General features: G+C 45.6%; 1 protein-coding gene across 2 annotated transcripts; it reads left to right on the forward strand.

Annotated features, from left to right (window-relative positions):
• The first annotated feature begins 11715 nt into the window (after positions 1 to 11715).
• Positions 11716 to 23823, forward strand: SET (SET nuclear proto-oncogene). Of its 2 annotated transcripts, none has more exons than XM_076009101.1 (8): positions 11716 to 11944; positions 18004 to 18061; positions 18727 to 18869; positions 19737 to 19840; positions 19946 to 20059; positions 20970 to 21140; positions 21253 to 21399; positions 22088 to 23823. In XM_076009101.1, exons 1-8 carry the CDS (start codon positions 11833 to 11835, stop codon positions 22109 to 22111), a joined length of 873 nt encoding a protein of 290 aa, XP_075865216.1. In that variant the 5' UTR covers positions 11716 to 11832; the 3' UTR covers positions 22112 to 23823. The 2 variants fall into 2 exon arrangements, with proteins under 2 accessions (XP_075865216.1, XP_075865217.1); XM_076009102.1 differs by lacking the exon at positions 11716 to 11944 and adding an exon at positions 16027 to 16460.
• Positions 23824 to 25182: the final 1359 nt, after the last annotated feature.

The raw sequence follows: 25182 nt of genomic DNA on the forward strand, positions 1-25182 counted from the left end.
GGCCTGCCTGACCCCAAAGCCAGGTTCTGAGCCTCTGAACAGGAATCTCCATTCCAGGTCCTATGAGCTGCTTTCCTCCTATCTCAAAAATGGAAACATGCCCAATTCCAGTCCCCTCTGCAACGCCCAGTGACAGAGTCCTCCTCATTAGAGTCCTGTTGCAGCCAAGGCCAGGAGGACCAATTAGATTAGCAACACTGGAGAAAAATCAAATGCAATAGAAATTTCTTCCTAGAAAGCAGAACTAAACAAAATTCTTCTATACGGGAAGAGAAGGGGGATACCAGCGTTTAAAAAAAAAACAAAACAACACCTAGAAGGATTTTCAAACATCACCAAGGATTCCAAAAATCAGTCAAAAAGAAGCTCAAGGCTGGGTCCAGTGGCTCATGCCTGTAATCCCAGCACTTTGGGAGGCTAAGGCAGGAGGATCACTTGAGCCTATGAATTGGAGACTAACCTGGGCAACATGCCAGCCCTTGTTTGCCTGGAGAGTGAGTTTATGAGTTTCTTTAAAAGCCTGAAACCTCTCTGGCTATCCTTTCCTAACTATAGTATGAGCCAAAACCACCTGCTTTACCTGATCAAGGAAGGACATTTCAGGAAGAGAAAGGTGATCCAAGGAAGTAAATGCCACAAATAGCTCAGTAAAGATAAGGCCAGAAAACAGATCAATCACAGAAATTGGGTAATATATGGTGGCCTTGTTGAGAATAATTTCAGTGGCATAGTGGGGACACAAGCCAGCCTGCAGAAGGTCAAGGAAGGAAAGGAGAAAGCAGAGAAATTGGGAGGAGCAAGAGGCAGGTGTGAATTTAACAGTTACAGATTTGCACAAATGTTGAGCCCCAGGCATATTCAGCAACACATCATTTATTAATAGCATTATTATTATAACAGTAAAACACTGTAGTCAGCCTAGAAGTCCTTGCACACAACAGGTGTCCACTAAATATTTGAGAATGAATGGACAGTAGGCATTTGGGTGCATATTTTTGACACATAGTACAGATTCTCAAGTGACCATTAAAAATGTTGTTACATAGATGTTTAAATGTATTTGAATGTTTAAATGTGTTAAAGTTTTGTAAAACACAATTTACATACAAATGTATCCTATTGTTTTTTCTTTTTTTTTTTTTTAATGCTTAAAAAATATGTCTTTGAACAAACTTGGAAGGATAGATCCTAAATGTCAATAGCAGTTGCCTCCGGGTAATTTAAGTTTTATTTCTCTCTGTTTGTAGTGTTTAAGTTTTTCATAGCTTTTTTGTGGGGAAAAAAAGGAGTGCATGAATGAATGAATGAACAAAGAAAAGCTTAGCTGTGAGGGAGAGAGTATTATACCTTGGGTGGGTGGGACTTTGGAGAAACATTTCCAGGGTGGGAAAACTTTAAGCAGGCTTAAATGCCTGAGACAGGAAGGGCTGGATGGCAAGAGCAAGTGGCTCCATGGTGTTTCTACCACCTCATTCTCTCCCATTCTGAAGCAGCAGGCACCCTGGCCCATTCTGATTGATTGTTCTGAGGTTCAAACTCTTCCTGCCCAGTCTCAGGCCTCCTTGCACCTTCCTTCATCTGGGAAGTTTCTCCCTGCCATCCCAATCTTCAGGCCTCCTCTAAGTGTTACTTCTTCAGGGGAGCAGATCCTAAGTCCCCGTCATTTGTTCTCAAGGAGAGTTCCTCTCCTCCAGAGCACTCCTCATGACTGTAATTAAGCAACAACATTTTTGTTTTTTGTTTTGAGACAGTCTCACTTTGTTGCCCAGGCTAGAGTGAGTGCCATGGCGTCAGCCTGACTCACAGCAACCTCAAACCCCTGGGCTCAAGCAATCCTACTGCCTCAGACTCCCGAGTAGCTGGGACTACAGGACTGCACCGCCATGGCTGGCTAATTTTTTCTATGTATTTTTAGTTGGGCAATTAATTTATTTCTATTTTTAGTAGAGATGGGGTCTCGCTCTTGCACAGGCTGGTCTCAAATTCCTGACCTTGATCGATCCTCCTGCCTCGGCCTCCCAGAGTGATAGGATTACAGGCGTGAGCCACCATGCCCAGCCGCAACAAGGTATTAATGCAAGTCTTTGTCTCCGTGCATCAGCTCCACCAACACGGGGCCACAGCTGTCTCCGGAGCCCAGCACTGTGCTTGGCAACAAATAAACAATAACTGCATAGGCCAGGCACAGTGGCTCACACCTGTAAACCTAGCACGCTGGGAGGCCGAGGTGGGAGGATTGCTCAAGGTCAGCAGTTTGAGACTAGCCTGAGCAAGAGTGAGACCTCTTCTCTACTAAAAATAGAAAGAAATTAATTGCCCAACTAAAACTATATATAGAAAAAATTAGCTGGGCATGGTGGTGTATGCCTGTAGTCCCAGCTACTTGGGAGGCTGAGACAGCGGATTGCTTGAACTCAGGAGTTTGAGGTTGCTGTGAGCTAGGCTGACACCACAGCACTCTAGCCTGGGCAACACAGTGAGACTCTGTCTCAAAAAAAAAAAAAAAAAAAGTAACTGAATGAACATCTAACTCTCAGTAGGGCAGTTTCTGGCCCAACAGGCAGGTTAGAGGCCCTTTTAAATTTCCACTGCGCTTTACTCTGCCTAACAGGCCATTTCCTGGAACATCTTGCTTTCTACCTCTATGTATTTCATACAAAAAGTTCAGTCAATATACAGTCAGAGAATGTTCAAATGCCTTCATGGTAGCTCTTGCAAAAAGTCAAAGAAGAAGGCTTCCCCATTTTACAACCCTGGTAGCAATTATTTTAGGTGCATGCAGTTCTATTTAGTAAACAAGTCAACTTTTTTTTTTTTTTTTTTTTTTTTTTTTTTGAGACAGAGTCTCACTCCATTGCCTGAGCTAGAGTGCTGTGGCATTAGCCTAGCTCACAGCAACCTCAAATTCCTGGACTTAAGCGATCCTTCTGCCTCAGCCTCCCGAGTAGCTGGGACTACAGGCCTGTGCCACCATGCCCGGCTAATTTTTTCTATATATTTTTAGTTGGCCAATTAATTTCTTTCTATTCTTAGTAGAGATGGGGTCTCACTCTTGCTCAAGCTGATGTCGAACTCCTGAGCTCAAATGATCCACCCACCTCGGCTTCCCAGAGTGCTAGGATTACAGGCGTGAGCCACAGCGCCCGGCCAACAAGTCAACTTTTGAACATCTATACCACGTGTCAAGCATGAAAGAATTATAATAACACCTCCTAGTAAATGGAATTCTCACTGTGCTAAGCACTTGACATAAATCCTCATGATGTCTTGATAGGTCAGGTGTTATTACCACCTATGTTTCACAAATGTGGGAAGGAATGAAGGCCCAGAGGACTTTAATGACTTGCTCAAGGTTGTGCAGAGCTGATGAGTGGTGTAGACTAGATGAAAATCCAGGACTCCCTGGTTTAAAAGCCAATGCTTGGACTGGGCACAGTGAATCAGGCCCAGCACTGTACTCCACCCTGAGTGACAGAGCAAGACCTTATCTCAAAAAAAAAAAAAAAAAAAAAAAGCTAACACTCCTTTCTTAAATCATTCTGTGATTCTGTTCCTCAATTTTCTTGTTTGTAAAAGTGGGATACTAGGGCCTATCTCATCAGGCTGAAATAGGACTGAATAAATTAACACTTGGAACACACACAAAGCATGCCCTAGCATGTTATTAGTACATATTATTTGTTAATTATTGACATAAGTATTACCACCAACACCATTGGGGGATCAGAGAGACCACGGAAAGGGAAGCTGGACCTTAAAAAAAAAAAAAACGGGCCCAGCCAGGAACAGTGGTTCATGCCTGTAATCCTAGCACTGTGGGAGGCTGAGGCTGGTGGATTGCTCAAGGTCAGGAGTTCGAAACCAGCCTGAGCAAGAGGGAAACCCCATCTCTACTAAAAATAGAAAGAAATTAATTGCCCAACTAAAAATATATAGAAAAAATTAGCCGGCCATGGTGGTGTACGCCTGTGGGGCCAGCTACTCGGGAGGCTGAGGCAGAAAGATCGCTTGAGCCCAGGAGTTTGAGGTTGCTGTGAGCTAGGTTGATGCCACAGCACTCTACCTCGAGCAACAGAGTGAGACTCTGTCTCAAAAAAAGAAAAAAAAAAAAAGGGCTGGATTAGTTCTGGGTAACACCAGGCACAGGGTAGGTTCTCAATGCATTCACACATACACACACTAAGGTGCACACACATACATGCACATATATATATATATATATATATGATTGGCCATCCAAATAAGTGCTGTCTTCCCCAAGTTCCCACTAATTATATGCATGGACTGGGAGCCCTCAGGAGCTTGCAGACAGGGGCATGGAGACTTCAGAGCCTCTCATGCAGTTGGGGGATTAACCCAATTTTTTTGTTTTGTTTTTGAGATAGGGTTCTGCTCTGTCTCCAGGGCTAAAGTACATTGGCACCATCATAGCTCATTGCAACCTCAAACCCCTGGGTTCAAGCAGTCCTCCTGCCTCCGCAGTGTATGTATTTTTAAAAGATGCCTGTGAAGAATGAATTGTGAGCAATGTAGAATCCCTTATCCCAGAAATGCTAATCCACTACCTCTAAGGTGGGCTCTGGGGTTTCCCTGGTGATTCTTTTGTGCTTGGAAGTTTAAGACCTACTTAAGAGATATTTCAGGACTACTTAAAGTTAAAGCAGTATTAGTGAAGGGCTACTTTGAAAAGTCCCATGGAGTTCTGGCTAGTTGGCATTACCTCAAAGTCACCCAGGCAGGCTTCCCAGCTTAGCCTTGGGATGCCTTTACCAACTATGCATTCATTCATTCATTCATTCATTTACTCTTTCACTCAGTAAATGACTATCCAGCACCTAGGTGTCAGGCACTGTGCTTGGGAGCTGGCTGTACTACCCAGCAGCCCAGCTTTCTTGAAATTTACTACCTGAGAGTTGCCATTGTACAAATAAAATAATTACAGCATGAAAGGTGTTTGCAAGAATTATAGGGTCATTATTGCCAGGTGGTGTTCACCACTGGGGAGATGGATGGAGGGGTGGGAAGGCAGAGATGATAAAAGGCCCAACCCTATGCCTCTTAAAGGAAGAGCACAAATAACTGTTTTATTCAACAAATATTAATCAAATGCCTACTATGAGCCAAGTGCCAGAAGAAAACTAAAATGGGGAGGGTACCCAAGAAGGAAAAAGGTGTCTCTGGGAACAACAATTTTATCCAGGGCAGACTAGGAAGGCCTCTTAGAGGAGGTGACATTTGAGAAGACAATTCAATCCCTTCAGGGTCCAAGATTCCCTTCCAGTCTCCACCCTCTCACCATCCATCTTGGCTTCACTTCCGCCTAGTCCTCCCCTCAGCCGGCCCCCACCTGGAAAGGCCCCAGCTCTCAAGACTGAAGACAAAGGGGCCTTAATAAACTCATTAAACAGCTCTCTCAGAGCTGGAATTGGGGAAGCAAGGGAGGGACAACCAGGTGGAACTCCATTATCTCCTGCCCCTTTCCAAGCTGGGGCCTGAATGATAAATCCTTCTCCCAAACTCAAGCACAGCTGCAGAATGAATCCATCCACCCAGGAGCAAGCAAGCAAGCATGATTTTTATTAGGACCATCCTGCATGTGACCCCCCCCCCCAGGATAGCAGCTCTTGTATTCATGAAGTCACTGATGAGAGTCAGGGCTCTGGCATGAGGTTTTCAAATCTTGGCTCTTTTTTGCTGTGCTGTGTAACCTCATGCCCTTCCTATCCCTCTCTGTGCCACAGTTCCCTCTGCCTGGAATCTGGAATGCTTGCCTTCCAGCTCTGTGAGGCATTGGCTCCTTTTTTTTTCTTTTTAATTCTTTTTTTGTTTGTTTGTTTGTTTTTTCAGAGACTGGGTTTCACTCTGTGGCCCAGGCTGGAGTACAATGGCATCATCATAGCTCACTGCAGCCTCAAACTCCTGGGCTCAAGGCATGCTCCCGCCTCAATCTCCGGAGTAGCTAAGACTACAGGCACCACCACATCTGACTCTCCTTCTTATTTTTTGAGTCTCAAATGGAGTATTATCTTCTTCTTCTTCTTCTTTTTTTTTTTTTGAGACAGAATCTCACTCTGTTACCTGGGCTAGAGTGCCATGGCATCAGCCTAGCTCACAGCAACCTCAGACTCCTAAGCTCAAGCAATCCTTCTGCCTCAGCCTCTTGAGTAGTTGGGACTACAGGCATGCGCCACTATGCCTGGATAATTTTTTCTATATATTTTTAGTTGGCCAATTTCTTTCTATTTTTAGTAGAGATGGGGTCTCGCTCTTGCTCAGGCTGGTTTCGAACTCCTGACCTTGATTGATCCACCCGCCTCGGCCTCTGGGAGTGCTAGGATTACAGGCATGAGCCACCACACCCGGCCGAGTAGTATCTTCTTAGACCTACTGAAAACTTGACTGAGAGGCCTTCCTTGTTATCTGCCTTAGCACCCCTGGTCGGCTGCCTTCTTGGAGGCTCTTGACTTGGTCTTCTGCATTCACCTTTGTCTTGGGCTCTATGGTCTGTGTCTTCCCAGCCCCCCTGCTCTAGGACCATTGTGTCCTGTGCCTAAATTCACCAGGGCCCAGCCAGTGCCCATCCAGCATAGGTCCTCAGTAAGCATGTGCCCGATTGAACAAATGCACATAAAGTGGGAGGATAACAATAGTTACCGCACCTGGTCATTGTGAAGATTAAACGACTCTGGCACCTGAATGAGTATGTTAACTAGCAGCCATAACTAAAGTGCCTGTTCTGCACATGCTCTTTGTGTTTAGGGGCTGGTGTGACCCTACAGGTGGACAGTGGAGATGAAGCAACAGGATGTTCGTGATTCCAAGATATAGGGCTTACAGTTCCCATTGTACAGATTAAACAACCAACTGAAGTTCAGAAACAAGGAATGATTCACCATGCAGCTGAGTATATAGTTTTGTTTTTAGGAAGGGAACTAAAATTTAGATACACAGTGCCATTTAAATCAGTTATCTCAGCTGGGCCTGGTGGCTCACACCTGTAATCCTAGCACTCTGGGAGGCCAAAGTGGGTGGATCGTTTGAGCTCAGGAGTTTGAGACCAGCCTGAGCAAGAGTGAGACCCTGTCTCAATTAAAAATAGAAAGAATTAATTGGACAACTAAAAATATATAGAAAAAAATTAGCCGGGCATGGTGGCGCATGCCTGTAGTACCAGCTACTCGAGAGGCTGAGGCAGAAGGATTGCTTGAGCCCAGGAGTCTGAGGTTGCTGTGAGCCAGGCTGATGCCACAGCACTCTAGCCCAGGCAACAGAGCAAGACTCTGTCTCAAAAAAAAAAAAAAAAAAGAAAGAAAGAAAGAAAAGAAAGAAAAATTAGTCTGGCGATGTGGCACACATCTGTAGTCCCAGCTACTCCCGGAGGCTGAGGCAAGAGGATGGCTTAAGCCCAGGAGTTTGAGGTTGCTGTGAGCTATGATGACTCCACTCCACCTGCATTCTATGCCCAGCCATAGAAGGAGACTCTTTCTATAAAAAAAAAAAGAAAAATGTAGAACTGATACTGGAATAATCATAGACATCAATTAAGTCCAGAAACAGACTTAAGTGTATATAAATATGTAGATATAGCTATCTAAATATTATTTGAAATGAGATCTTGCTGTATCACCCAGGCTTGAGAGCAGTGGCACAATCTTAGTTCACTGCAGCCTGGAATTCCTAGGGTCAAGGGATCTTCCTCTGGAGTAGCTGAGACTACAGGTGCACCATCATGCCCAGCTAATTTTTATTTTTGTAGAGCTGGGGTCTTGTGATACAGCCCAGGCTGCTCTCAGATTAATGGGTTCAAGCAATCCTCTCCCCTCAGCCTCCCAAAGGGCTAGGATAACAGGTGTGAGCCACCACATCTGGCCTCCAACTTCTTCTTTTTTTTTCTTTAGACAGAGTCTCGCTTTGTTGCCCAGGCTAGAGTGAGTGCCATGGCATCAGGCTAGAGTGAGTGCCGTGGCATCAGCCTAGCCCATAGCAATCTCAAACTCCTGGGCTCAAGCAATCCTGCTGCTTCAGCTTCCCAAGTAGCTGGGACTACAGGCATGCACCACCATGTCCAGCTAATTATATATATATAAAATTAGTTGGCCAATTAATTTCTTTCTATTTTTATAGTAGAAACGGGGTCTCGCTCATGCTGGTTTTGAACTCCTGACCTCGAGCAATCCGCCCGCCTTGGCCTCCCAGAGTGCTAGGATTACAGGCATGAACCACCATGCCTGGCCTATTTTAACACCTTTATTTTTTATTTTTTTATTTTTTTTGAGACAGAGTCTCGCTTGTTGCCCAGGCTAGAGTGAGTGCCGTGGCGTCAGGCTAGCTCACAGCAACCTCAAACTCCTGGGCTCAAGCGATCCTGCTGCCTCAGCCTCCCGAGTAGCTGGGACTACAGGCATGCGCCACCATGCCTGGCTAATTTTATATATATATTAGTTGGCCAATTAATTTCTTTCTATTTATAGTAGAGACGGGGTCTCGCTCTTGCTCAGGCTGGTTTCGAACTCCTGACCTCGAGCAATCCGCCCGCCTCAGCCTCCCAGAGTGCTAGGATTACAGGCGTGAGCCACCGCGCCCGGCTTAACACCTTTATTGACATATATTTTATATACTATACAATTTGCTGATTTAAAGTGTACAATTCCATGATTTTTAGTATATTCACAGAATTATGCAAATATCACCACAGTCGATTTTAGAACACTTTCATCATCTCAAAACGAAATCCCCTTCTATCAATTCATTCTTAATGACCCAGTTTAAACTTCTTTGATTCTGCCAATAGATTTATTTGTTCCATTTTCTCCAGACCTATAGAGTTTTGTTCATACTTATCACAGTTTTTGACATGGACTATAATCTCAGTCAGTACACAGGCATGTCTTTTTCTTTTTTTTTGAGACGGGGTCTCACTTTGTTGCCCAGGCTAGAGTGAGTGCCATGGCATCAGCCTAGCTCACAGCAACCTCAAACTCCTGGGCTCAAGCAATCCTGCCTCAGCCTCCTGAGTAGCTGGGACCACAGGCATGCGCCACCATGCCCGGCTAATTTTTTCTGTATATATTAGTTGGCCATTAATTTCTTTCTATTTATAGTAGAGACGGGGTCTCGCTCTTGCTCAGGCTGGTTTCGAACTCCTGACCTTGAGCCATCTACCCGTCTTGGCCATGTATACATAATATATAAATTACACTTAATAATAAAGAAAAGATAAACACCCTAATAGAAAATTGAGCAAATTGACATGAACGGGCAAATTACAAAAGAAGAAATACCATCAGTCAAGAAGCATATGATTCCTGCTTGTGGCCTATGAGAAAAAAAAAAAAAAAAAAAGAAGCATATGAAAAATTGTTCAATTTTATCAGTAATACCAACTCTGAGATAAACTTTTCCACCTACCAAATATGAAGTTCAGGGAATGAGGCTAATTTCAGTGAAATATATACAAATACTGCAGGACAGCAACTAGACAATTTGGTAACAAGTTAAAATCCCTTACTATTTTACACACTTTTCACTCAACAATTGTAGTTCTAAGAATGTATTCTAAGGAAATAGTTATGTATATGTGCCAAGATTTAGCTGCTGGATGTACATCACAGTGTTGTTTATAATGACCAAACAATAGGAACAGCCTACATTTTCACTGTTGAGGCTTAAATAAAACAAAGCATATTTACTCAACCAAAAAAATAAAAGCAATAAAAAATGTGGTAGAGATGAAGTAGCTCAAGCCAGTAATTCCAGCACTTTGGGAAGCTGAGGCAGGAAGATTGCTTGAGGCCATGGGTTGAGTCCTCCACCAGAGAGAGCTCAGCTCTTTATCAGTATTGACATTCATTTTGTTAAAAGTGTAATTATTCCCCACAACCACGCTTGACTAGCTTAAAAAAAAATAAAAATAAAAAATAAAAAAAAGTGTAATTATTACACAAACCTCAATGGTATAAATTTTTTTTTTATTATTTTAAAACGGTAACTAATAGGATACAACACACAGAAACAAATATTGGTGGCTCACTGGCTCACGCCTGTAATCCTAGCACTCTGGTAGGCCAAGGCAGGAGGATTGCTTGAGATGAAGAGTTCAAGACCAGTCTGAGCAAGAGCAAGAGCCCAAGAGTTTGAGGTTGCAGTGAGCTATGACACCATTGCATTCTAGCCAGGGTGCCAGAGTGAGACCTTTCTCTGCCCACAAAAAAACCCACAACAGGCCGGATGTGGTGGCTCATGCCTGCAATCCTAGCACTCTGGGAGGCCTAGGCAGGTGGATTGCTCGAGGTCAGGAGTTCGAAATCAGCCTGAGCAAGAGCGAGACCCCCGTCTCTACTAGAAATAGAAAGAAATTAATTGGCCAACTAATATATAGAGAAAAAATCAGCCAGGCATGGTGGTGCATGCCTGTAGTCCCAGCTACTCGGGAGGCTGAGGCAGAAGGATTGCTTGAGCCCAGGAGTTTGAGGTTGCTGTGAGCTAGGCTGACGCCATGGCACTCACTCTAGCCTGGGCAACAAAGTAAGACTCTATCTCAAAAAACAAAACAAACAAACAAAAAAAACCCCCAACAAAACCAGGGCTCATAAATCCATACACAGTTGTAGTAAGACCCCATCGAGGAACTGAGCGTCACCAGGATCTCAGAGGCCCTTCATGTCCCCGTTTAGTGACATCCCTGCGACACACCCCCTTACTGCCTCAAGTCAAGCATACTCAAAACACACTACGCTTCTAACAGCATATATTCGTTTTACCTGTTTTTGTACTTCATACAAATGAAATCACAGTGTATACTATTTTGTATCTTGTGTTGTCCACTCAACATTATGTTTGGAGGCTTCATTCACATCATTCTGTGTAGCTGTAGTTCATTTATTTTCATAGCTTTTATAACATTCCCTTGAATGAATATCTTACAATGTACTCATCCTACCCCCCAACAGACATTTGTACTGTTTCCAGATTTTGGCTATTAGGAATTGCTATTGTGAACATGTTTGTACATATATCGGCACATGTGTATGCCTTTCTGCTGAGGATATAGTGGGAGGACTGCTGGGTAAGGGAGCACACACAGTCAGCTCTGGCAGACCTGGCCCAGTTTTCCAGAGTGGTTGTACCAATCTACAGGCCCCCAAAGGCACTGGGGGTTCTGACCTCCTCCTCCCCAGATAAGATGCCCTCTAGCTCTTAATCTCTGTTCTCTGGAGTATGTGAAGAAGAATGGATGGATGCTTCCACTCTTCTCAAGGGTATTTGCTTTTTCCCCCCTTTGTAATTCTTGATTGACAAGCCTTTCCCTCCAATCAGAGACCGGGAGGTTAGGAAGGCGTTAGCCAGACATTGGGGTGGGGGTGGGGGTGACTGAGGAATGTCCCAGGGTGAGGTGAGGCAGCGCCATGTGTTTAAATCCTCTGGAGGCCAAAGGAGAAAAAGAAAAGGCCAAGTTCTCCACAGGGGCAGGCCTGCCTACCTGCGGGATTGGGAACCGGAGATGGGCTGCTGGTGTTTCCGGTGAAGACCAGGAGATGTGGACAGCACAGAACCAGGAAGAACCTGCCCCCTCCTCTAAAGCCAAGAGTGCTCCTGCTGAGTGGGGCAAAGGGCAACTAAAAGAAGTTTATCCTGATTGGAGGGTGGTGGGAAGGAATGGGGCTGGGGGAGGGGGCATGGGGCGTCTGTCCCACTGTCATGTAAATATCCCCTCCAGGCAGGGCGGCTCCAGAGCAGATTTAAACCCCCAGCACCTGGGGCTGCCTCAATTTCCTGAGCTCCTTGCAGCCCAGCACGCATACCTCGGTGTGGTTCTTGGCGTTTCCTGGCAGCATGGCCCCCAAACGCCAGTCTCCGCTCCCGCCTCAGAAGAAGAAACCAAGACCGCCTGCTGCCCCGAAGCCAGAGGACGCCTCGGCCTCTCCGGGCTTGCCGAAGAAGAAAGGTATGCTTCTGCATTACATTTTATTGGAAATTTAGGGGATTTGCAAAGATTGACGCTGTAACTTTTAACGCTCCCTAATTCCTCTTGAGATGTGACCCCAAACTCCCCTGAACGGTTTTAAGCTTGGGGTAGGTGTACCAGGTTTATGTGAAGAAAGAACGGAAGGGGTGAAACTGGGAGACCCGGAGCACGTGGGAGCTCATCCCTGCCCCCAACGCACCACTGGCCCTGCGCTTGTCTCCCAGCCTCCAAACTCTCTCCCGGGGCTCCCTGTCTTGGCAGGCGGCACCACCAGCCAGGCGGAGGCCTCTTCTTCACCCTCCACGTCCAGCCAAATCCCCGATCCCTGGTGGCTCTACCTCCTCAATCCCACTCATACCCGTCCACCTCTGTCTTGTGCCGCCGGCGGCCCACAACTGTGGCCTGAATTACTGCCACCTCCTCCTCTTGGCTTCCAGCTTCCTCCTCCTGCCATCTGGGCTAAGCAAAGCCAATCCTGTGGCCCAGTCCCTGGCTTAAAACCCTCCCTTTCCTCCCCATTGCCCTCCAGGTGCTAAGAGTCGCCGGGGCCACCCACCTGGTCCCTCCCAATGGCTCCTGGTCACACTCTCAGTCTGGAGGCCTCCCTCTGGTACTCTCAACCTTTCCTCCCCTCCTGGGAGTCTACACTGTCTCCTTGGGGCCTGTACACCCATTTGTCCTCTGTAAGGATTACTCTCCTGTGCACACCCTCCAGCTCTCGGCCAGAAAGCCATTTCTTGCAGGCATTCCCCTGTGAACTCAGTTCCTGGTCATTGGGAGCCCTCTTCTGCCCAGCTTCTCTCTGTCCTGGCCCTGGTGTCATTACATTGTAATCATCAGTTTCCTGCCTGCTCTTCCCCCATTAGACCACTAAACTTGGAGGTGGGGGTTGTATTTCGCAGACACAGCCTAGAGCTGGAGACAAAGTTGACTGTTGTTGTAATTAGGTCTTCCTAATAACATCCCTAAACGATGTGGTGGGCCCTTTTTGGGTTGAGTTTGGATTGGTACAAGATACAAAAGCAGCCAGGAAGCACTGATTTGGCTTGAGGGTCAGCCACATTTGTGGAAGGAGCACTGGACTAGGAGTCCTAGTCTCCGTGCTCCTGTGGAGCTGTGTCACTTTACTGGGTCTCAGTCCCTTGCCTTCCAAATGGGATGCAAAGACCTCCTGCCCAGCTGATGCCCCAGTGTGGGGACTGCCAGGGTTTAAACCTACCTTCTCCAGCAAGCAACATAAGACACAATCCGTGCTTATTTCCTCCACTGGAAAGTGGCTTCAACAGTACCTATGTCCAGGCTTGCTGTGAGGCTTTAATTTAGGAAGAGCACTAAGACAGCGACTGGCACATAATCAGCGTTCTAGTGATGGGCAGTAAATTCCTTTTCACTTGTGGACAGCAAAATGTGGGTGAGTCCACCTGGTCCTTCCATTTAGCTTCCCACAAGAATTAACAGAACCAGAAGGGACGGGAAGACCATTCACTGTCCCTCTGAGGTGATTCATCTAAATCCAAGTGACAGTTCTGGCTGCTCAGTTGGCACTGATGATCTGCCAAGCACTGTGCCAATCACTTCTCTGCCCCTACTGCCCTTAGGACAGCAGTGAGCTGTGGACATTCCTATTTCACACATCTGGAAAAGGAGGCTCAAAGGAGGTGTATGAGGGGTTGGGGGCACTCAAGGCCATCCTAGTGGAAGATTGCCCTGTCAGCCCTTGGGACATTGCAGCACTGTGGGGACTGCCAGCATCTTTCTGGCTGTGGGGTTCTCTATTCAAAGGAAGCTGGGAAGGGAAGGAGTGGGAGGAATTCTGAGAGGTGAGAGGCCAAGGACAGACTGCAGAGCTGCTGGTGTTGCAGAGCAGGAGAGACCGTGAATGACCTCTTAGTGTGCCCAGGCCACTCCCTTGTTCAGCACTCTTGCCCTTTTGCTTTCTCTTCCACTTTCGTGTGCTCCTTGCATTCATCTGGAGAAGTGCTGTGGGAAAGGACAGGAAGAGGAGTGGGATGGCTGCAAGGGTAGTGGGGAAGGTTAGAAAAGCGCCTTTTTGGAAGCCCATTGGGTAGGCAGGAGGCATTACAAGGTTCCCTGGGACCCCTACAGATGTGTGGGGAGCAGGTAGATCAGGCACTTAGGAGATGCTGGGGCTCAGTGGTTACCACGCTGGGGAGCAGGCTTTGTGGATGGAAGCAGCAGTCCTCAGCACAGTGTTTTTCAGACTGAGTTTCTTTCCATTCATGAAATCAATTTAGTGGGGTGAGACCTGCATTACAAAAAATCTAATACAAAATTACAGTCATATCACCCTTAGGGTAAATATTGTTTTGTGTGTACTGGGTCATGATGTTAAATGTACTTCTTACTGTTGGTCACATTTTTAAAAATTGAAAAACACTGTTTTAGGGTAAGGGTTTTGTCAACAGCCTGGTTTAAAGTCTTGGTTCTGTCACTTTGCTTCAAAGTTTAGTTTATCAATGAAACGAGGATACTAAAATCTACCTTGTGTTTTGTGAGGAGTAAGGGAGCAGAAGCAGAAATGCTTGTGGTCATCACAGCCTGTGGCCCATGGTACATGCTGCAGTCGCAGGGCAGAGCAGAGCCTTCTTGCTAGAACCAATTGTGATATTTCTTTGCAACTGTTTCCTGACCTCAGAGTAGCAGCTTGAAATTGGCTATGCTGAAAGCATCACTGAAATCAACGAATGCTACAAATCAGGGGCTTTTGTTTCTTTGTTTCTCTTCCTTGGGAACTGGTTGTCAAACATTTTACCAGTTTATCATTGGTGTTAATAATTCTTCTTTTAAAGAGCTTTTCCAGTTGAGATAGTTTGGAGGGGAAGGATTACATGAATTGCTGGGTTTGGGGGAATGTTTCAAGAAGACGGTTGTTTGCATACTCTGCCCATTGACTGTATGCCATTTATTTAACATTTATCAATCACCCACCATGGACTGTCTTGAACATTAAAGACACTGCTTGAGCTTAAGAGCTGATTGTAAAATGTGAGTGCTGGAAGGCAAATAATCCAACTCCAAATTCTGGTTACAAACACCCAGGGAGAGATTTCAGGCTTTTTGTGATCCCTGTACTGGGGCCCTTGAGGGGAGGTAGCAGAGTGTGGTGCATCGCATTATATGGAAAGCATTAAACAGAAATGCCTGTGCCCCACTTCGTGGTTCAGGGCATTGCCTCTAAAGCAGGCCTTGCTGTCCCGGTTCATCTCTGATGTGGTGAAGGGTACGGAACACCGCCTATGCCATGCCCTGCTGGGACTTGCACTTAGCACTCAGTGTGGTTTCTTGGGAGCACTAGGGACCGAGTTTCCCCAAAAAGGACCCGCGTTTGAATGTGGCACCTCCCCTTCTTCGCAGCACTTCTAGTTTAAGTGTAGCGCAGCTTAAGTGTCACAACTGACACAATGTTTATAATTTCATAACAGAAATGGGTTCAGAGAGGAAAGGTGACCTGCCCAAGGATACATAGCCCGCTGGGCAGAGCACGGACTAAAAGCCAGGATGGCCCTGGGAGCAGAATGGACACTCAAGCCCGAGTTTGCGTCCAACCGCAGCGTCCCCACCTGGAATCCAGGACGGGGGTGCCCCCTTCCCGAGCCAGGGCGCCGGGTGGCGCTCGGCATCCCGAGGCTAAGGCGGGCTACCACGAGGCCCGCACTTCTGGGGGCTGTGGACACCCCTCTCCGGGCGCCCCTCCGCGCCCCGTGGAGAAGGGAAGCCACTCCGCCACCACGTGACGCGCCGCCCTGGGGCCCGCGCGCAGCCGTGCGAGGCCCCGCCCCTCGGGCCGCCGCGCGCCCGCCGCGCGCAAATGTCCCGGGTCGGGCTGGAGAAGGGGAAAGCGGGGGAGGGGAGCGCGGCGCGGGGGCCGGCCCGTACGTCGCGGCGCTCCTTCCTCCCGCCTCTTGGCCCGGCCTGTGTCTCCTCGCCGCCGCTCCGCCCCCTCGTCCCGGCGCCCCGGCCAATGGCGACGCGGCGCGAGCCTCTCCGGCCGGGGGCGGGGCGTGCGCGCGGAGCCTGGCGCGCCTGCGCTCTGCCGCCCGCCCCTCGCCGTGAGGAGGAGGTGGTGGAGGAGGAGGCGGCTGGGGAGAGCGAGCAGCGAGCTGGAGCGCGGAGCGCGAGTGAGAGAGCCGAGCCGCCCGCCGCCGCCTCCCCTCCGTAAGCAGGAGCCCCGGCCGGGGCCCGGCACGCCGCCCCAGCCCCTCCCTCGTCGTCAGGCCGCGGGGACAGCGCGCGCGAGCGAGAGAGGGGGAGGGAGAGCGACCGAGCGAGCGAGCGCCGGGAGGAGGCGGCCGGACCGAGCGAGCGCCCGCGCGTGTGGCGTGAGGGGAAGCCGCCTGCCCGCCCCCTTCGCCTTCCCTTCTCTCCCCCTCCCCGCTCCCCCCCCGACCGCGGAGCAGCACCATGTCGGCGCCGGCGGCCAAAGTCAGTAAAAAGGAGCTCAACTCCAACCACGACGGGGCCGACGAGACCTCAGGTGAGGAGCAGGCGAGGCCGGGGGCCGGCCCGCGCCGCCATCTTCGCCGCCCGCTCCGGCCCGCAGGCCGCCGCGGGGCCCGGGGCGCACGGGGGGCGCCGGGCGGGGGGCGGCGCAGCCGGGCCGCGGCCCGCGGGCTCGGCGCCCTTTTATGTGCGCGGCGGGGCCGGGGACCTGGGTGGCGCCGTGGCGGCGGCCGGCGCTGCGAGACGGGGGCGCTGCGGCCTGCTCGGCGCGGGCGGAGGAGACCCCCCCTTCCTCTCCCCCCTCCCTCGCTCTCCTCCCCCTCCCTCCCTCCCGAGAAGCCTCTCTTTATTGTGCTCCGCCATGATGCCTCGCTCCCATCAGCCGCCGCCGCCGCCACATGGTGCGGCCGGACGCGGCCCCGAGCCCGGCCTCCCGCGCGGCTCCCCTTCCCGCCCGGCCCGCAGCGGCGGCCGCCCCGGCACCCCCGCCCGGAGGCTGGCCTCGGCGGGGCTTCTGCCTCGAGCTGGGGCGGGGTGGGGGCGCGGGGGAGCACGCGGCCGGCCGAACGCTGGGCTTGGGCCGGCCGGGAGGATGCTCCGGCCGGCCTGGGCGCTCTCCCCACGTGGGGCGGCCACCCCGTCGCGCCAGCGTGCGGAGCAGCTTGGAGCGGCGGCCAGGGGACTGGGGGTCTTTAAAATGGCTCTTGGGAAACCTATCCTTTGCCGGGAAGGCTCTCGGCAGGGGGGCTGCCAATCCCGGGTTGGTTACCGGAAATGAACTGCGCGATCAGGCCCCTTCACACCCACTTAGCTTTGTGGGGCTTGTAGTCCTTACAGGACAAAAGGGCACCTATTCCAGAGCACACCCCCTTTTCTCCCTCTCTCTTCCGTGCATCGTAGATTTCTGACCTCGTAGTTCCCAGTAATCGTGTGCTCCAAAATTGAGTGGGGCTGAATCTGAAGTCAGCCCGCCTGAACTGCATTGGATGTGTTGGAAAATTGAGATTCAAATTCTGGGGTTCTAGGAAGGCAAAGGTTGAGTGTTTAGGATGGTGGGATAGTTCAGAGTGAGTGCCTTTCCTGTCTTTGTAGGTGTGTCTGTTGTCTTCTTTGTAATAGGTATTGAGGAAAATCTTCAACTTTGTATGGAAAGTGGTTTTATGATTGGGATAGATGATGGTGGCCTAAGGTGTCATTGCCATGAGTTAGTTTCCATATTCTAGTTAGCAAGTGGTACTATTGTATTACAAGTGCATAATCTGCTAAATAATAAACAAGATTTCTGAATAATAGAAATCTTACTGATTGGTCTCTTGTAATGGAACTCTTAAGTACTACAGGAAAATGTTTTCTGAGTAACCTAGCAGATGATGTGATTTGCGAATGGTCTTTTAATTAAAAAGTAATTTGTCAACTATATACGTGAGCATGTGGAGAGCATACTTTGTAGTAAGCACTGTTTAACAGCTTTATTAAGATGTAATTTTAGGTATCCCAGACAGTCTTTTTAACATCTGAGAAACTAGTTAAATTTGTCTTCTAATTAGAATTAAGTTTTATGATCCTTTTTCTTACAGAAAAAGAGCAGCAGGAAGCAATTGAACATATTGATGAAGTACAAAATGAAATAGACAGGTAACATTTTTTTCTTAATTTGGAGAAATTTTCTGAGATGCATCTAATAGCATGGTCAGATCATTGAAACTGGTCAGATCTGTATCGACTGGCTAAGGGGAGATGATTATAACTTGGTTGGAAGTACTATGTAGATTCAGTGTTATTATTTTTCTGTGAAATATTTGTACACCCACAAAAGTTTTTGATGAAAGTACATTGACCTTGCAAAGATTGGGTTTGTTTTCAAAGGCTACAAATTGTCTGAATTGCAGTGTAGGACTTCTGATAGTTTAGCAGTGTGGCATCAATGTTGCTCTAACTTGCATTATAACTTTGTTACTTGATTAGCAGCTTCATCTAGAAAAATCCTGCCTGAGGGAAATAGAATTGAAGTTTGCCTGGAAATAGAGTAGATGAAGTAAATACACAATGTTACCAGAATGCTCAGTTTGGGCACTCTTAAGAGCAGTTCATTATTGAGTGCCTATTGATAAAGCAGGTAAGATTGCCATCTTAGTTTTAACTTTTAGTCTGTAACTATAAACTTAGGAGATAAGAATATTATGTAATAGGTACTTTGTACAGTTCTAAAGCTAATAAGAGTAAATATACATCCTGTAGTTTATCAGTTTTTCTATTTGTCAAATACCATCATTGTCAACATGCCTTTTCATTTACTTCAGACTTAATGAACAAGCCAGTGAGGAGATTTTGAAAGTAGAACAGAAATATAACAAACTCCGCCAACCATTTTTTCAGAAGAGGTCAGAGTTGATCGCCAAAATCCCAAATTTTTGGGTAACAACATTCGTCAACCATCCACAAGGTATGCTGTGGACAGAGCATTATTAAAGGACATAGGGTGCTTATTTTTTGGAGGAACCTTGGTGAGGACTTAGTCCAGCATGCTGAGTTGCATGCAGAGGTTGAAACCCTCAAAGAAGAGAGAAGACTTGGAATTAATGCTTTTTGTCTGTTTAGAAGAGGTAATTCTCTAACTTGGAACTCCATTTAATTGCTTGATGAAAGATAGTGACATCTTGACACTGAACAATTTGCCTTTAGTGAATAGTAGGTTTATAAAACCAAAGATGCTCACTGAGTTTGGACTTGGAATTTTTTTTTTTTTTTTTTTTTTTTTTTTTTTTTGAGACAGAGTCTTACTTTGTTGTCCAGGCTAGAGTGAGTGCCGTGGCGTCAGCCTAGCTCACAGCAACCTCAAACTCCTGGGCTCAGGCAATCCTCCTGCCTCAGCCTCCCGAGTAGCTGGGACTACAGGCATGTGCCACCATGCCCGGCTAATTTTTTATATATATATCAGTTGGCCAATTAATTTCTTTCTATTTATAGTAGAGACGGGGTCTCGCTCTTGCTCAGGCTGGTTTTGAACTCCTGACCTTGAGCAATCTGCCCTCCTCGGCCTCCCAGAGAGCTAGGATTACAGGTGTGAGCCACCACGCCCGGCCTGGACTTGGAATTTTTAACGAGATGGGGGCTTGTTATGTTGCCCAGGCTGTACTCCTAACTCTGGGCTCAAGAAGAGATCTTTCTGTTCCAGCCTCTTGAGTAGCTGGGATTATTGTCTTATGCCACTGTGTGCAGCAAATTTTGGGAAATTTATAAGGGATCACCAAAGTTGTTTGTTAATGTTTCCTTATTGGAAATTTGACTGACCTATACTTTTCTGGTCTAGTGTCTGCACTGCTTGGGGAGGAGGACGAAGAGGCACTGCATTATTTGACCAGAGTTGAAGTGACAGAATTTGAAGATATTAAATCAGGTTACAGAATAGATTTTGTAAGTATCCATGACTTATCTTTTTTGCCATGATGGAAATTGACTTTAGCTTTGGTTAGAAGAGTTGTTTATATTGATTTCTAATCCTCCGATTATTTATTACAGTATTTTGATGAAAATCCTTACTTCGAAAATAAAGTTCTCTCCAAAGAATTTCATCTGAATGAGAGTGGTGATCCATCTTCAAAGTCCACTGAAATCAAATGGAAATCTGGAAAGGTATGCTCCAAAGAAGTTGAACATAAATATCATTTTACATATTTTGGTTTAGTTGAACCACTTAACCTGTACGTGGTGCTTTGGTAATGTAATGTGTTAAAAATTCCAGTGTGTTGAAGCCAAATACTACAATAGCTTACAGTTGTCATTAGATTATAGTGTACGTTTAACAATTGGAATAAATGACTAAGTTTTTTTCTACAATGCGATTAAACTCTTTAAATGGCTTGCCATTTCCCAAAATCCATGTACATTTTCATTAAGCAGTAAAATATATTTTATTTTATTTTATTTTATTTTATTTTTTTTGAGACAGAGTCTCGCTTTGTTGTCCAGGCTAGAGTGAGTGCCGTGGCGTCAGCCTAGCTCACAGCAACCTCAAACTCCTGGGCTCGAGTGATCCTTCTGCCTCAGCCTCCCGAGTAGCTGGGACTACAGGCATGTGCCACCATGCCCGGCTAATTTTTTATATATATATCAGTTGGCCAATTAATTTCTTTCTATTTTATAGTAGAGACGGGGTCTCGCTCTTGCTCAGGCTGGTTTTGAACTCCTGACCTTGAGCAATCCGCCCGCCTCAGCCTCCCAAGAGCTAGGATTACAGGCGTGAGCCACAGCGCCCGGCCAGTAAAATATATTTTAAATATTCATAACTGTATTGTGGTTGTTTGAGTAGAACTAATTTATGAAAAATTCAAATTTGTTGCCTTCTCTTCCAGGGAAAACAATATTGTGGTCCTGATTCTAAGACTTCTTTCTTTTTACCTGCTGTACAATTTTACAGTTGCTCTTAGATAATTATGATAGTGTAGGTAGTATGCTGATATCTATCTTTTGGGGAAAGTCTTATTTTTTAAATTACTGGAGTTGTTGTGGAGAAATTGTATCAAAAGTTCTTTCCATTTTTTAGGACTTGACGAAACGTTCCAGTCAAACACAGAATAAAGCCAGCAGGAAGAGGCAGCATGAAGAACCAGAGAGCTTCTTTACCTGGTTTACTGACCATTCTGATGCAGGTGCAGATGAATTAGGAGAGGTCATCAAAGATGATATTTGGCCAAATCCATTACAATACTACTTGGTGAGTTGAGAATGTTCATTTAGTCAAGGTTATACTTGTGTCATTTGTTTGTTTGTTTGTTTGTTTGTTTGTTTGTTTTAAATGGGTTTGTAAGGTAACTTGCTTTTTTAAGGTTCCTGATATGGATGATGAAGAGGGGGAAGGAGAAGAAGATGATGATGATGATGAGGAAGAAGAAGGCTTGGAAGATATTGATGAAGAAGGGGATGAGGATGAAGGTGAAGAAGATGAAGATGATGATGAAGGAGAGGAAGGAGAGGTAAAAGAAAATTTGGCTAAACCCAAAAAGATAACTTTTGAAGAAATCAATGTGTTATTTTGGGGGTTATATATATAGTATAATGGAACTGACTTGGAGCTGATTGTGGGAGTTCGTGGAATAATACATTATTTTATTGTCCAGGAATCAAGGAAATGTTTGATAAGCTCATTCATTGTATTAATGATTTACTTTTTTTTTTTCTTTTTTTTTTTATTTTAGGGGAGTTAATACAGTTGTATGTATTAATGATTTAACTTGTTCTGTTTTTCTGGTTGGTTTTTATGATCACCCAACCTTGTCTTTCCCTAGCCAATACTCAGTGAAAGTGTATGTAGCTGGTCATATTCTGAGTTATCTTCTAAACAACAAAGCTTTCCATGTTTTGGACATACACAATTCTTAAATAGTCAAATCGGGATACATTGGTTTTAGTTTGGATTATCTGTTCTGAAATGTACCTAATGATGATTTGGTTAGAGCTGACATTACTAATTGATCTGAAACAATATTACTGGGTCTTTCAGTCAGTTTGCAGATTTATACATAGGTTTAGTGAGTAAATTGAGTCCCCCTGGAGCATATTGTCATCATGTTCTGTGGGGTCCATTATGATCCTTGTGGAAGCTAGTGAGTGATTTTAGAATTAACCATGAAGATTAACTGCCCTGCCCACCTTTTCTTTCAGGAGGATGAAGGAGAAGATGACTAACAGAACACTGATGGATTCCAACCTTCCTTTTTTAAAATTTTCTCCAGTCCCTGGGAGCAAGTTGCAGTCTTTTTTTTTTTTTTTTTTTTTTTTTTCCTCTTGTGCTCAGTGGCCCTGTTCTTGAGGTCTCTTTTCTCTACACCATGGTTCTCAACTTATTTTGGGGGAAAATACCTTGCAGAATACAATGGGAAAAGAATCTCTACCCCTTTCTGTTCCAAATTCATTTTTATCCCTTCCTGTCTCAACAAAAACTGTATGGATCAACACCACCGAGCTCTGTGGGAAAAAAGAAAAACCTGCTCCCTTCGCTCTGCTGGAAGCTGGAGGGTGCTAGGCCCCTGTGTAGTAGTGCATAGAATTCTAGCTTTTTTCCTCCTTTCTCTGTATATTGGGCTCAGAGAGTACACTGTGTCTCTATGTGAATATGGACAGTTAGCATTTACCAACATGTATCTGTCTACTTTCTCTTGTTTAAAAAAAGAAAAAAAAACTTAAAAAAATGGGGTTATAGAAGGTCAGCAAAGGGTGGGTTTGAGATGTTTGGGTGGGTTAAGTGGGCATTTTGACAACATGGCTTCTCCTTTGGCATGTTTAATTGTGATGTTTAACGGACATCCTTGCAGTTTAAGATGACACTTTTAAAATAAATTCTCTCCTAATGATGACTTGAGCCCTGCCACTCGATGGGAGAATCAGCAGAACATGTAGGATATTATTTGGAATTGACATTCTCTATTGTAATTTTGTTCCTGTTTATTTTTAAATTTTCTTTTTGTTTCACTGGAAAGGAAAGATGATGCTGAGTTTTAAACGTTAAAAGTGTACAAGTTGCTTTGTTACAATAAAACTAAATGTGTACACAAAGGATTTGATGCTTTTCTCTCAGAATAGATGTACTTTCTATGATCTAAGTTTGACTTGTATAGCATCATTGTCAAACTTTGTCACCCTAACTTCGTATTTTTTGATACGCACTTTGCAGGATGACCTCAGGGCTATGTGGATTGAGTAAAGGGATTTGAATCAATGTATTAAATGTGTCCGCGGCTAGGCAACACGGATACAATTGCCATGGTTTCTGAAAATATGTTATTTGGGATATCAGAATGCTCAAATGTGCCCTTGATTTTTATCTCCAATTGACAGTTTTTAAAATGGGCCTTTTAGCTGGGTATAAAATAGTGCCTGCCACCACCATCAAACAGACCTGGTGCTCTAATGCCAAGTTATGCATGGGGCAGTTACTGGCATGTCTTCATTGGCTTTGTAAAATGTGGTCAAGAAAATAGGCTGTCAGAGTAAGAAGGCCATGTTGGTGGTTAGGAGTCACTTTGTCTAAGTCCCATCTCTCTCTAGCATAAAGCTCTCTGACTGTGAATCTGGGTGGTATGAACTCTGTCTGCTCAATGCCATTGTGCAGAGAAGCTCCCTAATGCATAAGCTTTTTAATGCTGTAAAATATAGTAGCTGAAATTAAATGCCACTTTTTCAGAGGTGAATTAATGGACAGCCTGGTCAAATTCAAAGCTTTTTGATGTATAAAACTTTATAAATGGAACTATTCCATCAATAGGCAAAGTGTAACAAAAACCTGTCTAGATGGATAGTATGTAATTTCTGCACAGGTCTCTGTTTAGTAAATACATCACTGTATACCAATCAGGAATCTTGCTCCAATAAAGGAACATAAAGATTTTTTTTGGACTGGGGTCATTCTCCTTGTTTTGTAGAGAAATGTTACTTGCTGTTGGATTTAGACGATAAGCTAGTTTTTTGCCTTGTTCATATTCATGGTTACTGGGGCAGGGGAAAAACTGAAGCCAGGCACAGTGGCTCATGCCTATAATCCCAGCACTTGGGGAGGATCACTTGAGGCCAGTAGGATTCTGTCTGTATCAAAAATGCAAAAATTAGGTGGAGTGGCATATGCCTGTGGTCCCAGTTAGGGAGGCTGAGGCAGGAGGATCACTTGAGCCTCATCCCTTTGAGCTTACTGTGAGCTATAATGGTGGCACTGCCCTGTACCACAGACAATACAGTGAGATGATATCTCCATAAAACCAAAAATAAAACTTTGTCAGATAGCTTAGCAGTAATCATAGGTGTATCTATAGAAAAAACTTCAAGCTGGTCAGTATAAAGTGGACAAATTCTGATTTATTTGAAACTTAGGAAACAGTTTGAGGGAAAGGGTATAGTATTTTGAAGTCTCAAAAGGACTTTTCCCTAGGAAGAAAATCACAGTTGTCTCTCATCCCAGGTTTCAGTTATGCATGGTTAACTGTGGTCTTAAAATATTCAGAGAAGACTGCATTCACATAACTTATTACAGTTTATTGTTAAAATTGTCAATTTCCTACTGTGCCTAGTTTGTAAATTTGTTTTTAGCCCTATACCTTGAGGACAATACTATAATTTGTAAATTTTACCATAATACTTTGTAAATTTTATCATAGGTATGTGTGAATAGGAAAAAATACATGCAGTGGCCAGGCGCCTGTAATCCTAGCTCTCTGGGAGGCCGAGGCGGGCGGATTGCTCGAGGTCAGGAGTTCAAAAAATACATAGGGGTTGATAGTATCCGTGGCTTCAGGTGGCCCCTGGGGGTGGCCTAGGAATTATCCCCCATGGATAAGGGGCAATACTGTAGTCTTGCTAGTCTTGCGCTAATATTAATACTTAAACCTGTAATATTGTTTCACAAAGTTACAGCTTAGCACAGCTGGTGGTTTTATGAGCTGGTGAGATTCTAGAGCTGTTAGGGTATAGGTTACAATCAAATATAATGTTCCTTTTGGGAAATGTCACAAATTGGGATCCCTTTAAGGCAATTGTTTGCTCCCAACTGTTGCTTCACTCTCTAGATTATCCTGTTTCTGCAAATCTTGTAAAAGAGGACTAGGCTGTGAGAAAGCAAAATGACAACCATAGCACCCAGGAAAATTCCTGCAGAGTAGCCAGTGTGCCTTGTGCCCAATTGCAATAGGAATTGTTGGACTGGACCTTAAGCAAGTGTGCATGCTCCTTTGCTCAAGGACATTTAAAAAAAAGGAGCAAATAATGGCCAT

This window comes from Microcebus murinus, chromosome 12 (genome assembly GCF_040939455.1).
Source record: "Microcebus murinus isolate Inina chromosome 12, M.murinus_Inina_mat1.0, whole genome shotgun sequence".
Classification (NCBI taxonomy): domain Eukaryota; kingdom Metazoa; phylum Chordata; class Mammalia; order Primates; family Cheirogaleidae; genus Microcebus; species Microcebus murinus.